At 49.5% G+C, this 17,061-nt stretch overlaps 1 protein-coding gene across 5 annotated transcripts in view; it reads left to right on the forward strand.

The window, feature by feature from the left end:
• The window catches only part of Mrtfa (myocardin related transcription factor A), a 136,765-nt gene that overhangs the window by 110,428 nt on the left and 9,276 nt on the right, over nucleotides 1-17,061 (forward strand). For all 5 annotated transcript variants that reach the window (XM_048803099.1, XM_048803103.1, XM_048803101.1 and 2 more), the window contains 5 exons: nucleotides 6,570-6,625; nucleotides 9,880-9,955; nucleotides 10,726-10,887; nucleotides 14,717-14,892; nucleotides 15,411-15,560. In XM_048803099.1, coding sequence (XP_048659056.1) covers nucleotides 6,570-6,625; nucleotides 9,880-9,955; nucleotides 10,726-10,887; nucleotides 14,717-14,892; nucleotides 15,411-15,560 — 620 coding nt within the window. The remainder of the gene's footprint in view (nucleotides 1-6,569; nucleotides 6,626-9,879; nucleotides 9,956-10,725; nucleotides 10,888-14,716; nucleotides 14,893-15,410; nucleotides 15,561-17,061) is intronic.

Genomic DNA, 17,061 nt, shown 5'->3' on the forward strand with positions numbered 1-17,061 from the left:
GAAATTTTCTGGTCTTTGCTGAGGATTTCTACTTTTTCTTTTGTTTTACCTGTGTTCATTGTTCGTTGAAGCATTTTATCATGGCTGCTTTAAAAAATTTGTCAGGCATTTCTGGCATCTCTCATCTTGATTTCAGCATCTCTTGATTTTTTTTTTTTCCTTTTCATTGTGAAATCTTCCTGTTCTTGGTGTGTTGAGTGGTTTTTGATTAAAACCCGGACATTTTAGTAATAGGAGTCTCTGCATTTTATTTCCCTCTATTTCAGCTGGTTTTCTCTGTTATTGCTGTGGCAGGGGATAAGAGGGGGCTGTGTTGCCTCCTTACAACTGAGTAGAGGTAGAAGTCCGGGTCCCTCTTGGCAGCCATTGACACTTGTGTTGGTGGTGTGGGAGTGGCTGCTCATTAGGGATGAGAACTTCTTCTCCCCATATGGTCTCCACTAACAGTGTGGTCGCAGATTGTGCTACCCAGCCTTCCTCTGTCATCACCCCAGCATGGAGGAGTAGGGCCAGGTCTAGACTTACACCCTGGGAGGGCGATGTTAGTTACTAGCTGGTGGGAATAAAAGTCCCAGTTTCCTACTTGGTCTTCTCTGACCCCACCTCATCAGCGGTATTGAAGCACATCATACAACCTTCTGAGGGTGGAAATCTAGGTTCCAAACTTGGCCTCTATTGAGGCAAGTTGGGATAGAATTGAAGCTACCATTTCTTTGCTGTGTTGTTTGACTAAAGCAGAATAATTAGTGTCTTAAAAGTTTTCTGTCCATTTGGCTGCCCTTTTCCTGGTCCTGGTTAGAGAAAGCAGGCTTTTGTTGGGGGCATTTTTAGCTGTACTCATAGGCATTTCTGAGTTGCAGGCTTCTTCAGCTCCAAGTCTGAGATATATGAGGTAAAAGAAAATTCGGAAAGGAACTCATCACCTTGTCATTCCTTGGGTCCCAGCCTCCTTAGTCAGTTTGCCTTTTCCCTACATTTCAGAATCTCCTTTTTTAAAAATATGTATATATAAAATCCAGAGATTTTACTTGTGCTTAGTGAGAAGAATGGAGAACAGTACATCTACTCCATCTTCTCAAAAGCAGAAGTCCCTACAGTAGCACATGGTATTCTTCATGGACTGAGCCCTGCCTCCCCGGCCAGCCACATCATCTCCACAGGAACTTCTTGGTCCACCCATATCAAAGGTCTGTAGTTCCTTGAACTCACCTGTTCTTTCATACCTTCCTATAAAGTTTTCCTGGACAGTTCATGCACTGTTCTCTCAGGTTGAATTTTGCCTCTTCATCCTTTATAGCATCTTTAATTACCTCTACTGGTGTACTTCATCTTGCATCGCAACCGTTTGTCTTTTCCCCACCAGACCACGAGTTGGGCCTTTGGTGGATCCTTATCCTCAGCAGCTGGTGCAGTGCTTGCTCACTTGTTTGTTGGCTGTGTCCCACCTGGTTAGTTAGGTGTTGTCCCCCCTTGCATAGCCCTGCTGCTGTGCTGTGTATGTGCTCCCTGCTTCTGCAGTGGCCTGCCTAAGAGCTGGGCTTCTCTGCACAGTGGCACTCTAAGGACCTTGCTAACTCTGATGTTCACGGCTTTGAGTTCCTCTGAATATGGAGTTGTTTGTGTGCTTTTGGCATGTTACTTTATCAAGGATGGGAACCTTAGTTTTTATGATTGTCAGTGCCTAATAGAACAACATTCAGAACTGGATACCTAATACATATTCCTTAATGACAATGATGAGGAAATGGGACTGGAGGGTTTATTGCTGTCATTGATGAGAGCCATTCTCAGAGCTGCTTTGTGGATACAAGAAACTTACTTGCCTACATGTTTAAGTAAAACTAGAGCTGGGGAGTGGGGAGTATTAGTTCATGTCCTGTACTTGCTGATAGGTTGGTTCCTAAAGACCTGCTTGCTTACTCTTCACATGAGGTTAAGTCAAGGCTGACTGGCTCAGGGCCCACTCTGTGAGCACGAAGCCTTGTGGGCATCCTTTTAGCTCAGCACTGAGTCCCTCCTGGCAGCGGTTGCCCATATATTCTAAAATGGAAGCCCAGCACATGCGTGTAATCTCAGTGACTGAGGAGGCTGAGGCAGGAGGACCACAAATTCAAGGCCAGCCTGGGAAACTTAGCAAGACCCTATTTAAAAATAAAAATTAAGGGGCTGGGGTTGTAGCTTAGTGGTAGAGCGCTTGCCTAGCAAGTGTGAGGCACTGGGTTCGATTCTCAGCACCACATATAAATAAATGAATAAAAAATAAAGGTCCATCAATGTCTAAAAAATATATTAAATAAATAGGGCTGGGTTTGTGGCTCAGTGGTTCAGTGCTCACCTCACATGTGCGAGGTCCTGGGTTCGATCCTCAGCACCACATTAAAAAATAATAATAATAAATGGATAAAGGTGTCCAACTACAACTAAAAAAATAAAAAATAATAAATAAAAATTAAAATTAAAAGGGCTATAGTCGTGTAGCTTAATGGTAAAGGGGTGTCCCACAGTTTAATCTGCAGTACTACAAAAAAAAAAAAGAAGAAGAAAAGAAAGAAAAAGAAGATGGTCAGTTTCCTTCTTTTTATTTCTTTAAATCACAAAGGACCTCAGTTAAGGCAGCAAACATGTCAGGGGCTGGGGAGGATGCCCAGAATATTAATTGGTGACTGGGCCCACATCTAGAACTGAACCATGATCAAGAGTGCTCCTCTTGGCCACTTCCGTTCATTCGATTTCTGTGGAGAGCTTCTTTTTTTTTTTTTTCTTCTAGCATGTGCTGTACATTTCTCTTTGTTCACACAAAGCAGTACAAGGCCTCCAGTGGAACCAGCCACCAAGGGTAGGAAAAGGCAACCAGGAACTGCCTTCCGACACCAGAAACGTGTAGTGTGTACAGCCCTGTGTTTGCATCCGTCTTCCCTTTCCAGAACTGACGTCTCGGGGTTCCTGGGAGAATGAGGTCTTGAATGAGTGATATTCTCATTCTTCTGGGCACAGCTGTTGAGGCTGCGAGGAGGAAGGTGTGGAGTCCAGATGGATGCAGGCAGCCCTTCCTGTGGGACACATGGTTCTGGGTTGGCTGTTGAGGCTTTTCATTTTTTCACACCTAGCAGAACCCTAAAATTTAAACCCTATTGTGCTTTGCTCTCCTTCCTTACTCTACTTAGATGGAAACTTGGGCGATTTTCACTCGCCCTTGTCACTTGCTCCTACGTCAAGAAACCCAGAGCTTTACCCAGATCATCATACATCTCCATCACCAGGCCACACTTTGGAATGTGGCTGTAACAGAGCTGGCTGGACACACACAGGAGTTGCCCCCAGTTTCAAACCCAGTGGGCCAGGAGCACTTGCTCTCCCAGCTCCAGTCTCTCCAGATGAACCTGGGAAGCTCCTAGTCAGATAGCTAGAGAAAAGCCCACAGAAAGAGGGGGACTTTGCTCCCTCTTCCTTCCATCTGGCAGAAGTGGCTATTGAAATGCTGAAAGAATTAAAAATGGGGAAAGAGGAGCACACACTGAGCTGGACTGCGTGGGGGCCGAGAGGAACCAATGTTGTTAGGTTTAGACAGGGGGAGAAAGCAAAGACAAAACTGGACCCGGGTTAGGCCCACCCCTTGAAGAATGGTCTGACAGTGAGCTGTAGTTCAAATCCTGTTGGATTCATCACGCATAATGTTGAATTAAATGAGATTATAAAGTTATTATAAAAATCAGCCTACCATTTAGAATTGTTCATTATTATCTTGAATTCTTTTCTTGGTCTTCATTTTTGGCTCTCCTGACCAGACCTTATCCAGCTAATGAGTTCCTCCAGCTTCTCACCCGCCTCTCAGTCATCACCTAATATCAGGCTCAGTCAGGGGTGCTCCATGGTAAGCCCAAGTTTTAAATTATGCCTTTTGATGCCCGAAAGTCCTGGGATCCCCTGGTGGGTTGCTGAATCCCCTTTCTGAATCTTTCTTTACCTGTGCTCAGTACCGTGGTCAAGCTGGCCTCACATTGCCTGAGTTCAGATCCACATCTAACTAGAATATCTAATTGACCACCTTGCCCCCACCCCTATCAAGCAGATTTATTTCTTCTCTACTTTTTTTTTTCTTTTGATGGGGAGAGCGTTTACTAGGGATTGAACGTGGGTCCACTCAACCACTGATCCACATCCTCAGACCTATTTTGTATTTTATTTAGAGACGGGGTCTCACTGAGTTGCTCAGCGCCTTGCCATTGCTGGCTTTGATTCTGCTGCCTCGCCCTCCTGAGCCATTGGGGTTATTGGCATGCGCCACTGTATCCAGCTCTTTTCTATTTTTTGAATAAGTTAAGAAACCAACCTAGAGAAGTGGGCAGATTCTTACTCTCTAGGAGAAAATGAGGCCCAGAAAGCAGTCACACCAGCCGTATTTGGTAGAACCCAGGATTGACACAACATCCATGACTTGCTCTCCAGGACCTTTGTGAAGCTTTTCTTTTTTTTTTCTTTTTTTTTTTTTTGTACCAGAGATTGAACCTAGGGGCGCTTAACCACTGAGCCACATCCCCAGCATATTTTGTGTTTTATTTAGAGGCAGTATCTCACTTGAGTTTAGTGCCTCACTTTTGTTGAGGCTGGCTTTGAACTTGTGATTCTCCTGCCTCAGCCTCCTGAGCCACTGGGATCACAGGCATGCACCATGGCGGCTGGCTTTTGTGAAGTTTTGAGCAGAGGTGAGAGTCAGAATTCCTCCTGTTAATGACAGTTTCAAGCTGTGCGGCAGACTCCTCTTGGTATTCTGTCACTGGCCTTACAAAATATTCTTTAACTCATTGAGAGCCTACTATTCTAGGTACTGTGGATTCTGTGAGAAATGAAAAAATTAGAAAGAACCCTGCTGTGCTCCTGTGGGGCTTATGGTAACAGTGTTACAAACAATAAGAACATATGTGAAACTACTATAAGACCATGATGAGCCAGGTGGGGTGGCGCATGCCTGTGATCCCTGTGGCTTGGAAGGCTGAGACAGGTCGCTAGTTCAAAGCCAGCCTCAGCATCAGCGAGGTGCTAAGCAACTCAGTCAGACCCTGTCTCTAAATAAAATACAAAATGGGGCTGAGGATGTGGCTTAGTAGTCAAGTGCCTGAGTTCAATCTCCCTGGTACCAAAAACCAAAAAAGACTGTGATGAGTGCTCTGGAGAATGAGGCAGAGGAGGAATCTGGGACGGGGCAGCACATACTGGAAGTTATTTCCTTGACCAAATCTGTCCATGTGCTGAGCTCTCAGGGCCAGGTGCGCATGTTCATCATACACAGCACAGGTTCCAGCACACTAGGGCTCCATCTTTACTCAGTAGAGCCTGGGCAGGGAGCAACCTGACCTGTGGTTGGGGAAGCAACCATGGGGCTGGCTTTTCCAAATTTATTTGCTAGGTCTAGAGCTCCACCTGCTGTTAGAGGGTAGAAAAGACTCTTAGGGGAACTTTGAAAACTAGTTTCTTTTTACCTAAGATATATTTTTTTAAAAAATTTAAACAAATCCTGCTGGGACATTTGAGGCTTTCTTCTGGGACTGCTGTTGCTGAGGCCCAACCTCCAGGGAAGAAGGGGAGGAAGGGGAGGAAGCACAGAGGCCCAGGCAGGATGGGGTCCTATCTGTGCTCTTGCTACTTTTAGTGTCTCATTACCCCAGCACTCCCACCACAGCCAACAGCCTATAAAGTTATCTCTGCGCACAGTTTCACAGCTGTTCAGAAATCCTAGGTCAGCAGAAGTGAAACTGACCACAGTCTTGTAAATTTCTCTCTTATTGCCATCGTTCCCTGCTTGAAGTGAGTCAGGCCTTGCCCTCTTCCGCAGTGTCTTAAATCATTATTTGTCCCCTTCGAGTAAAATTCTCGACAAAAGGAGGCGGGTCCTCCATTCACAGCAAGGTGTTTGTAGAGGGGCTTTGTTTGGGCTTGTCCCCTAAGTGTGTGGGCTGGAGGTGGGAGCTATGGTCCACTTGGTGGTGTCCCCAGAATAGAGTTAGAGCCACACCCTTCTTATCAGCTGCCGGTGGTGTGTGTGCTTCACAAGGGTAAGCCTTGTGACTGCTGGGAAGTTCCTTTAGTCCTTAGGGATGATGTTCAAATTAGCTTTAGCAGCACTACTAATGCCAGCTGAAGTGAAGAAGGAAGTAGCATCTGAGAAGAGACCTTTTTGGTTCAACTGTCCATTAAAACCATTTGTCCATTCATTGATTCCTGATGAGGCTGAAGGTGGGCCTGGCATGTAGATGCACCCTGCCCTGTGTAGGTCCTGAGAGTGAGGTGAGGCCCCGGGTGGGGCTTGGCTGTAGGTGCTGTGCACATTATGGAGCCTAAGTGTAGGTAGCAGTGACTGCTCCTGATAGGAATTATAAAGGAACCTTAACAGTCAGGCCATAGCTAAGCCATAAAGGCTCCTGCTTGCTCAGGTATTGCTTCTTCTTTACTCCAGCTGTGTTATGGCACTGCTAAAATTAACTTGAATGTCAGATGCCCTCTCCACTGAAAACTGTAGTACTTAACGTGATGCTTCACGAAAAGTAATTCTTCTCTGGCTCTTCTTTCAACAGCTTTGAAAAGTCCAGCTGCGTTTCATGAGCAGAGAAGGAGCTTGGAGCGGGCCAGGGTAAGACATCCTTCTTCCCTAGCACCTTGAAAGCATGTTGTTGGTGCTCGTTGCATTGCTGGTTACATTTCCTTTGGGTCAGCCCTTGCCTCACAGCTCGACCCAGAGGCTTCTGCTTTCCTACTTTGTCCCTCCCCCACTGCTTCCTACAGTGGTCCTATGGAATATGGTCAGAGTGAGGCTCTCCTTCAGTGTATCTGAGGGTATGGGATGATCACCCAGGCCTCCCTCCCTGACCTGGCTCTGGACACCTCTAGTTTTCCCATCTTTAGTTTTGAGCTGTTTATGGATGATAGACACCAGTATAGTCACACAACCTCCTATGTCCAGGATGCACTACCCCACCCTTGCAGGACAGATGCCCCAAGGAAGCCTCCCTGGTCTCTGCCTGCCCCAGAGCAGCCAGTGTCCATTTGCACCCTTTGAAAAGCAGAAGCAGGTGGCTCAGAGCCTAGGTTTCCTGCTGTAGCACCTCACTTGTGTCCCTGTCCCCTTCAGTTTCAGTTCCCCAGCGGCCCCTGGGGAATATCCTCCTGCCCAGTGTGGGCAGAGATGAGGAAGTCACCAGAATGTGCTTCCCATCCCACTCCTTTTACTTTTTTCTTTTACATTAAGTCAAGGAAAGAGACCCTTCTTCCTATGGGGAGAACCACACCTCTCTTAGAGTCTAAAATATTTGCCCCTAAGATTAAAACTATTTTTTACCTTAGAAAATTGTGATTAATTCTTAGTGAATAGAAAGAATGAGGTCGTGGGTGTTGGGAACCAAAGCAGTAACAAACTGCACTGTTTGTGGGAGCAGTGGAAGGTCCACTGGGGAGAAAGGGTCAGAAGGTTTGCCTGTGTGCACCCCCGCCCCGCCCCCAGCCAACAGCTCTGTGTAGGGTGGACACACACTGATTAGGACGGCTGCTGTCCTATCAAGCGCTTCTGTACGTGAGGTTAAACCCATTTATTGTTCGTCTTCACATCAGCTCCATGGATCACATGCCGTTGTCCTCTTTTGTTTTTCCCCACTCAGCTGCATGCAGCCCTTTTCTCTTTTATTTTGAGACAGGGTCTTGCTGAATTGTTCAGGCTGGCCTCAAATTTGTGATCCTCCTCTCACAGCCTCTTGGGATCACAGCACGCACAATATCCCCTTGCTATTACCCTTATTTCATTAGATGCAGCCAAGGGAGGTTAGCCACATTATCCATCTAGTATTGCAGAGCTCACGCAAACCTTGTTCTGTGGATTCCAATTTTTTTTTTTTTAGCAAAGTAATTTTATTTCCTAATACATGTAAACGTGTTCATTCAATAATCTTGCGCATCTGTTCACAAATGATTTCCAGATTACAGTAATTGCTTTTATATTTAAGCATATACTAAAAATTATCTTAGTTGAGATTTAAAAAATGAGTCTATTGGATTGATTACAGCAGAACTTGCTTTAATAAGTTCTAACAACTCAAAGCTTTGAAACCTGCCACTTTTGCATTTGAATAAGATGCTGAGTACTGTCAGCCTGTGTTCCATGCATTTTTTTTTTTTGGTACCAGGGATTGAACCTCAGGGGCACTTGACCACTGAGCCACACCCCCAGTCCTATTTTGTATTTTACTTAGAGACATGGTCTCACTGAGTGGCTTTGTGCCTTGCCTTTGCTGAGGCAGGCTTTGAACTTGAGATCCTCCTGCCTCAGCCTCCTGAGCTGCTGAGATTACAGGAGTGTGCCATTGTGTCCGGCTATAGGGTTCCATGCATTCTTTAAGTGGTAGCACCCTTACCATATCTGTGGCTCTTGTGCAGGGTGGTGGCTATGAGGCATGTCTGGTGGCTGTAGCAGTGTCAGGTCACAGCGGGAGGGGTTGATACACTGTTCACCTCTCGTGAGTGATTCCTTTTTCATCAGTTGCTCAGCCACTCATGCTCTCCAGTGGTCATGAGTGTTTTTCATGGTATCAGCTGCCAAGTCTTTGTCTTTACATTCTGCATCTAAGGCAAACTGGTTCTTTCCTTTCCCATCAGGAACCTTGTTCCTTTTAACCCAGTCCTAAATAGCTTCTAGGTAGGCAGGCTTCAGCCATTTGGTATTATTAATACGTTTACTGTTGTTGGAAGAGATGCATAGGTATGTGGGAAGGGACTGAGTCGCCCTCCCAGCACCTACATGAGTTCACCAACCTGGAAGGTCCTGCAGACATTTTTGTAATTAGTATGGCATTCACCTCCACCTGGGCTACCATTCAGAGCTTGAGGTGGCTTACAAAATGCACCTCCTCTGAGTCTGTGAATAGGTGGAGAACCCTACTCCTGCTCTTTCATTCTCTGCAGCTGCTGAGGCAATACCACTGCTAGTGCTAGACCCAGAGCCCAGAGCCACTTAAACCATCTCTTGGAGAACTCAGCCCCTCGGGATGGGCCCAGGAGAGCACCAAGGCAGCAAACGGGCAAGGCAAGGACCAGCCTTAACCCTTACTATACATACAGTGTGCCTGATATTTTGTACTGTATTCTACCCTGTCCGGTCCTGTCGTGTCTTATGCTGGTCTGACTCACTACCAGTCTTAATCTGTAGTTTGAAAATGCTGGTATGGAAGTTAAAGCATAGTCTCTGGAGTCAGATCTAAGTCAGCCCACATGTTGGCTCTGTGGATGTTGAGGTAATGATTTAGTTCACCCGGTCTAATAAATGCAGAAATGAAGACATTGGACTTTGAGGAACTAGAGCTGTGATACCATGTATCAAAATTAGTATTGATTTGGTAGTCATTCAGAATGAGTTGAAAGTGCTCATGAGATCACAGAATGCTGAGTTTTTTGAAACAGGTCATAAAATTATATTCAGTATGATTATAGCTCTACAAAATCAAATTTATCTTCAGCATGAAAGAATGACTAGAATCATCCCAAAATACTAACAGTGGGTGCTTAGAAGTTTTTGTTGTTGTTTTAGTTTCTTAATTTTATTTGATGAACATATTACTTTTATGATAGTATGAGTAATAATTTTTTAATATGTATATCACAAAATCCAGCCTCTGAAACCAGTGGTCTTAAAGAATGGTGCTCCTGGCAGGCACAGTTGGAAGCTGCTGAGCCTCCCATGACTCCCTGTGTTTCAGAACCCTGCAGTCACCAAGTAGAGGTCGTGGGGGCTGCAGAGGTGGCCACCAGCAGTCACTATGGCCAGGACTTACTTTGTGGTCCTGTTCACACCGTAAGTTCATGACCTGGACCTGAGAGTTTCTTGATGTGTTCTCTCTGTAGACAGAGGACTATCTGAAACGGAAGATTCGTTCCCGGCCGGAGAGGTCTGAGCTGGTCAGGATGCACATTTTGGAAGGTGTGTGGGTTGGAGATGCTCCTTTCCCTTGCTGTGTTCCCACTCAGCTAGTGCTTTCTTCTGCCTGCCTTCTACCCTTGCCCATCTCTACTGGCAGGAGGCAGGCAGAGGCTTCCTACAGTCAGACAGTAGTGCTGTGGGGGCTGCCACGGGCTTCTTGGATGTACCCAAGAAGCAGTCACGTTCTGTCAGGGTGCTTGGCCTCTGTCCCACCATCCTTCTCTCTACCAGGGAAGACCCTCTCTGTCCTCCAAAGTCAGTTTTTAGAATGTGCCTTCTCTCTTTTCATTCATTGCTTTGCTCACTGGCACTTACTTGAGTACCTGTGACCGGGGCAGTTGAAGAGGGTGTGCTCCTTGTGCCCTGCCTGGCCCAGCCATGTGTTTCCCCGAGTTTTCTGGAAACAGCATAAATATGTTCACTTTTTATTTGTTTATTTGGGGCTATTTTGGGGGACAGAAAGACTTTTTCGAGTCTGAATCCCATATTTTGCAGGTAAAGACACTATGCCCCCTGGTCCAGGTTTGAGGGAGAGCAAAATGTTTGCATCATCTGTGCCCCTTTGTCTCTAGCTCCACCTTAGAATGTCCTCTGGGTTGGCCTGGCCTGGCCTGGTTATAGTTGACCTTGTGACACTCGAAGCCATGCCACCCTTCATGCCTTTATAATGCTTTCTGCTCTGGTGGTCTCCACTCCTGCACCCTGGGGCTTCCAAAGCAGAACCAGGGATTCTCTTCCTCTTCCCACACCCTGTTCTTTCCTGTGGGCAGAGACCTCGGCTGAGCCTTCCCTCCAGGCCAAGCAGCTAAAGCTGAAGAGAGCCAGACTAGCCGATGACCTCAATGAAAAGATTGCACAGAGGCCTGGGCCCATGGAGCTGGTGGAGAAGAACATCCTGCCTGTTGAGTCCAGCCTGAAGGAAGCCATCATTGGTGAGGAGGCGCAGGCCACCATGTGCGCCATGATCGCAGCAGGGATGCACAAGGGAAGGGAGAGCCTGAGGCGGAGTCCTGCTTTTGGCTCTTGCTTGCAGACTTCCTGAGTAGCCTCAGGTGGGGTGGCACAGAGCCTGAGAGCCTAAGAAGCAGGTGTCAGGTATCGCAGGGATTAGGACCACACAAAGATAAGTAACAGAGGGGCTTCCCATCACTCTTTGTGTCTGTGAACTCAGGGGCCTTTTCGGTCCTATGATAATTTAGTAAGTGCCAGAATCGACATGTAGAGAGATCAGGAATTAGAAACCTGTACCTTACTGTTGAGTTTTCTTCTCTTCTCCCCTCTTCTCTCCTCTTTGTTCCTCTCCTCTCACTCTCCCTTCCTCTTCCTTCTCTTCCAGGGTTGGGGATGGAATCCGCTGTCTCAAGCATGCTAAGCAAACACTCTGCCATTGAACTACACCCCAGCTGCTGCTTCTCCTCCTCCTCCTCCTCCTCCTCCTCCTTCTCCTCCTCTTCCTCCTCCTCCCTCCTTATTCTTCATATTCTTATGGTCCTTGGGTTTTAACCCAGAGCTTTATGCATGCTAGTCAAGTACTCCTACCACTGAGCTATATCCATGGCTTGTTTTCTTTCTTTCTTTCTTTTCTTTTTTTTTTTTAATTTTGAGATAGGGTTTCATTAAGTTGCCCAGACAGGCCTAGAACTTGTGATCCTTTTGCCTCATCCTCCCAAGGAGCTGGGGCTAGGTGGGTGCCACTGTACCTAGTTCCTTATTATTTTTATTAGTGAAAATTCTTCCCAGAGTCTGGCCCTTTCCTCAGATATTTCATTTAACAAGCACTGAGGGACCCAAGCAGTGTCCTGGGCTCTAGCACTGCAGTCTCACAGGGAAGCCCAGCCTCTGTCCCTACAGAGCTCCTACCCAGGGCAGAGGCAGAAGCTGTACTGAAGGGGACACAGGCTCCTCGGGGTTAGAAGAAGAGCAGGAAGTGCCACTAGGAGGAGGCAGGACAGGGGAGGAAAGGATAGGCAGGGAGAGCAGCCCCTGGGGTGAGAAGAAGCTAGAAGAGAGGGTGTCTAGGCGGAGGCTAGGATGTGCAGTGCAGGAGCGCAGGCTCGACTCTGCATAGGGAAAGGAAGAGCCATCTCTCTCCTCTGGTTAGGGTGTCCTGGTGGCTTGCTCTTCATCACACCCGGCATCTTAGTGGACACAAACTAGGTGGCCTGTGTTCCACTTCCATCCTGACACTGTATCCTGGTATGAGGTCCCACAGGTTAAGGGCTCAATTCCATAGACTGCCCCTACTTCAGGTCCTAATTGGAAGACCCAGATTGTGACCTGTGCTTCTGATGGACAGGTTATAATCACAGTTCCCATGACCCCGCTTTTGGAACTTGATAATTGGTTAGGACATCTCAAGAACTTGGAAAAGTACTTACATTTACTGGTTTATTATGAAGGGTGTAAAGGATACAGACGAGTGGCCAGATGGAAGGGAGGCCCAGGGCAGGGCTGGTGGGAGGGGTTGGAGTCCTTATCTCCTCTGGACCCACCACCCTCCCAGCGCCCATCAAATCTTGCCCAAGAATTTATTTTACAGAGGTGGATCTGCAGCTTCTCCCACTTCCCCCTCACTGCCTCTCTGGAGGTGGGTGGTCTTTCCAGTCTACTTGAACTTTGTGGCAGTGGCAGCTGCCATGCTGGCCCACCTGGACCTGATACTCCTTTCTCCATTTGACATAGGAGCCCTTAGAGTTCACTGATCTTTTTTTTCCCCTGCATGTTTCCTCCCTCATCTCAATATTTTCCTCTTCAGGCACCTCAGAGTCCCTGGTTGCAGGCTTCTGGGTGGCCAGGCCGGTTCTGGACTTCGCAGCCCAGACTCAGCAACATGCCCGGCCTGAGCAGTCTTGAGACTATGGAGATGGATGTGGTAGGATTTGTGCTTTTAGAAAATCCAGTCTTGACACGAGAAGACCAGTGTATAAATAAGTGATTTCTTATGCCAGCTCAGAGGAAATTGAACCCTGCATCCAGGTAGAGGTTTGGTTCTGGTAGGAGAAGCAGGGCTGAGGACAGGAGAGGAGGCCTGCGGACAGGAGAGGAGGCCTGCTAAGAGGAGGCTGTGGTCCCCCTCCACGCGCACCTTCACATGCCTTTCCTTTGGAAGGCCACCCACAGGGGTCGTTAGCATTCATGCCAAGCCCACTCCTCCAGGAAGTCTTCCCGGGGCTCTCCCCAGCATGTCCTTGGCTTCTGCACTTCCTCAGCACAGCATCTGCTCCACTCCAGGCCGCTGAAGCAAGCCTTCAGAGGTCAGGGACCCTGACTCTGCCCCCAGTGCCTGCCCCCAGTGTTGTCCAGGAGAGAGGACAACAGAGTCTGGCCTGGCTCTGGCCTGCCGAAGCCTTACTCCTCCCCAGCATCCCTGCAGCTTCCTCCAGTTGCACTAGTCCCATGGGAGTTGCAGATTATCTGGGCCAGGTCACCATAGCCACATGCTAGACTCCATGCAGCTGCTGCCCCACAGCAGATCTCCACCCTGGAAGTGAGAGCTTGTGAAAGTCTAAATGTATGACTGGTGCAATGCGCAGGTGGTCGGCAAGCTCCCGCCCTCTGGGCATTGCTCTCCTGGCCCATTACTGTAGTTGGCCAGCAAGGAGCAACTCAGCTGTGTCCTCCCAGGTCCAGGGTAGGAGAGAGCCTCAGTCCGTGGCCCTGGAGAGGAAGAGGTTGCTGGGAGCCTCACGCCCAGACAAACCCAGCCTGAGCCATCGAGGCTTGTTCCTCTTCCTCATCTGAGGTCTTCCCACCATAGCACATCTCCCAAGGCCTGACAGGCCCCACACCCTGCTTTCTCCACGCCTTAGTTCCTCCTGTGTGGGCAGCTGACGAGTTTGACCTGCCACGCACCTCTTCCCACAACCGCATTGAGGTGGTAGTTGTGACATGACGCTTGAAATACCCTCCTTGCCTCTGTCCCCCTCTTTCCTTCCTCTTGTGGTCTGAGATACCCACGCTGGGCCTTGTGGATCAGGAGCGCCATGCGGAGCTGTCCTTCCCCACTTCCCAGCAGCTCTGAGATGACATGTATACACTGTGGTGCTATGTGGTCCTGGGTCCAGCCAGGGCAGTTATGGGCAACAGCATGTTTCTTTTGCTACCTTTGCTGCCAGACGCTGGGTCTCTGAGGGTCACTGACCTCTAAAGGGGCCACCCTACTTCTGCTGATCCTCTTTCACTGCAGGTGCTTGCCCACCTAGGATGCCCTCCACTCTGACTTCAGAGCCGAGCTCCCTGTATTTGTTTGGCCTTTGGGGAGTTGAGTCAGCCCTGAGAAGGCTGTCGCTTGAACTCTGTGGCCCCGCACTGACAGACACAGGGCCTCATTGTATGCTATGATCATGGGGGGCAGAACTGTGTGGCCGTAGGATAGGGTAAAGTACACCCCACAATGGGATGTGGATGAGGCCAGGAGGCAGCCTGCATCTTCCAGGGTGGAGCAGGCTGGAGGGATGAGCAAAGGGTTTGACTTTGAAAACTGAACACAGGGTACAGTTACAAGCAAGAGACTCAAAATTAAGGCTTCCTTCAGCCCAAGGAAGTACCACAAGGGCCTCAGAAGCCTTTGCCAGTCTGTTTCAGACTCCTGGCCCTGACCTTCCTCACGCTCTCTTGCACCAAAGAAGGCAGAGTGATGCCAGTCTCCCTTTGTTTGTCTGCATCATGGGTGAAGGGTCAGGCCCTCTGCTGGGACAGCCTTTCTTTCTGTCCAGCTATTGTGGGGACCACAGTGGAATCTGACTCTGGCTTTGGTTTCAGTGGGCCAGGTGAATTACCCGAAAGTAGCAGACAGCTCTTCCTTTGATGAGGACAGCAGTGACGCCTTATCCCCTGAGCAGCCTGCCAGCCATGAGTCCCAAGGGTCAGTGCCATCACCCCTGGAGGCCCGAGTCAGCGAACCACTGCCCAGTGCCACTTCCATGTCCCCCACTCAGGTAAGCTTGCCCACTCCCAGACACTGCTGCTTCCCCACACTTCTGGGGGCTGTGTAGTGTAAGCTGTCCCCTAGGCCACATAGGTGGCTCCTGCTCTGACACAGGGGAGCCAAAGGGTATTGCCTGGTAGTCTGGGCACTCGTTGCTTGGGTTTCCAGTGGTGAGGAGGGAGGTGTTGACAGTGGCCCTCCAACTCTGGCAGCCTGAGCAACCTTGGGCCCTAGAGAGGGCCAGCGGGGCAGGCCATCTTTCCTGTAGACGCACAACCTCCCTGCCCCCCCCCCCACCCCAATCACTCCTTCTCAGTGCCTCCTGGCCCCAGTGCACTTGGTTCAGCAAGACGCCACCACCCCACCAGGCTGGTCACGCTTGTTCTTTTTCCCCTGGTCTTGGCCCATCATTTGCCCTTTGGCCACGATGGTGTCTGAGGAGGTGGCTGCCACCCCCATTGCTGGCAAGGTGGGCTGGGCACGCTTTACCTGGAGGTGCTGATGTCCTCACTTCCCCTCCTCTTTCAGGTTCTTTCTCAACTCCCTATGGGCCCGGATTCTGGAGAAACGCTTTTCTTGTCAGAGCAGCCTCCTCTGCCTCCCCCGCCTCTGCTGCCCCCCAGCCTCACCAATGGAACTGCTGTCCCCACTGCCAAGTCCACTCCCACGCTCATTAAGGTACAGTTATGCTAGCAGTTGTACCATCCCCTTCCCCATGCCCCTCAGAGCCCTGTGGTGACCTCATTCTAGCTATGGGGACAGCTGCAGGGGTGGAGCACATGTCCTCTACCAAGGTGCCTGAGGGAGTCTGGACGTACCCTCCGGGTCTCTCACCTATGGTGCTGCTTGGAGGCGCAGTGCTGGTGAGCACGGCCTTTGCTGCAGACTGGCTGCGTCATAAAGAGGAGAGGTTTATTTTAGCTCAGGTACTGGAAGGTCTAAGGCCATTTGGTGTTGGCCTTGGTGCTGGCAGAGTCCCAGGGCAGTCAGGGCATTGCATGGTGAGAGATGAGAGCGCACACATGTGTCCTGGTGTTTCTTGACGAAGTCACCAGGGTCTAGTCAGGAACCCACCCAGATGACCTTGTCTAACCCTAATCACCTCCCGAGACCCAGTTCTAAGCACCACAGGTAAATGTCCATCCTCTAACACAGTGGGCTTCCCCTCCAGCCTGAGTGGGGGGTGGGGGACAGGCCACTGTAAACCACAGTGTGCTAGCCGGGCCGGCTCCTCGGCTCTTGTTCCCACTCTCATCCATGAAGAGGCACCCACACTCTACCTCCTCACTCCGCAGTGCCTGTGGCATCAGAGAGCCCTGTGCTTCAGGATAGGCCTGTGGCTGGCCCTGTTGCTGTTGGTTTTCTTTTTCCAAGACCTGACCTGAGGGAAGGAGGGAGGATGGAGGACACTGCTGGCCTTGCATGCACAGAAGCCTCCTGTAAACTCGGCAGTAGGGAGGGCCACCCTGGGTCCTGCAGCCCTGCAGAACCCCCCGACTTCCAGGATTTAGGGGGCTCTACCCCCAACTTGCTTTCCTCTCCTGCTTTCTGTCCTGTCCTTTCCTCTTCTCTAGGCTCCATCCTCACCACAGACCCTGCACGTAGCTTGACCACCCCTAGCCACCTGCAGCTCCCCTGGCCACAAGTCTCAGGAGAGGCCAACACATCCTGGAGGCTACCTTGTCTTCATTCTTAGGCTTTTGTTGAGCCCTGGCGGCTGCCTTCCTCCCAGGGAGATACCCCCAGTCCTGCCTTTTTTGGTGCATGGCTGTGTGTCACCTCTGGAGGCTGTCCCCCAGCTCCTGTGGCCTGCGCTCCAGCTTCTATCCCAGGCTGAAGGAGCAGTCAGCCACCTCTCTTCCCAGCTTCAGCTGACGCCTGTCAGAGCCCTCTCAAACCTCTGCTCTCTTTCTTACCCTTGCTGATGTCACAGCCCCCCCACTCCCACCCCCAGCTCTTCTCTTAAGCTTGCTCCTCAAGACACCCTGTGGTCTTCGTTTGACCACCACACATTTGCATATGAGTGGTCCCTCTGTGCTCTCCTCCTCCCAGCCCTGGCTCCTCACCCACACACGTTCATGTTCTGTGTTCATGCCTTAGTGGATCACCTTCACCCAACCTTTTGTGTTACATTGCCACCTTGGTTGAGACCTCAGCTGCTCCTGCTTGGTCTTGACCC

This window comes from Marmota marmota, unplaced genomic scaffold (genome assembly GCF_001458135.2).
Source record: "Marmota marmota marmota unplaced genomic scaffold, marMar, whole genome shotgun sequence".
Taxonomy (NCBI): domain Eukaryota; kingdom Metazoa; phylum Chordata; class Mammalia; order Rodentia; family Sciuridae; genus Marmota; species Marmota marmota.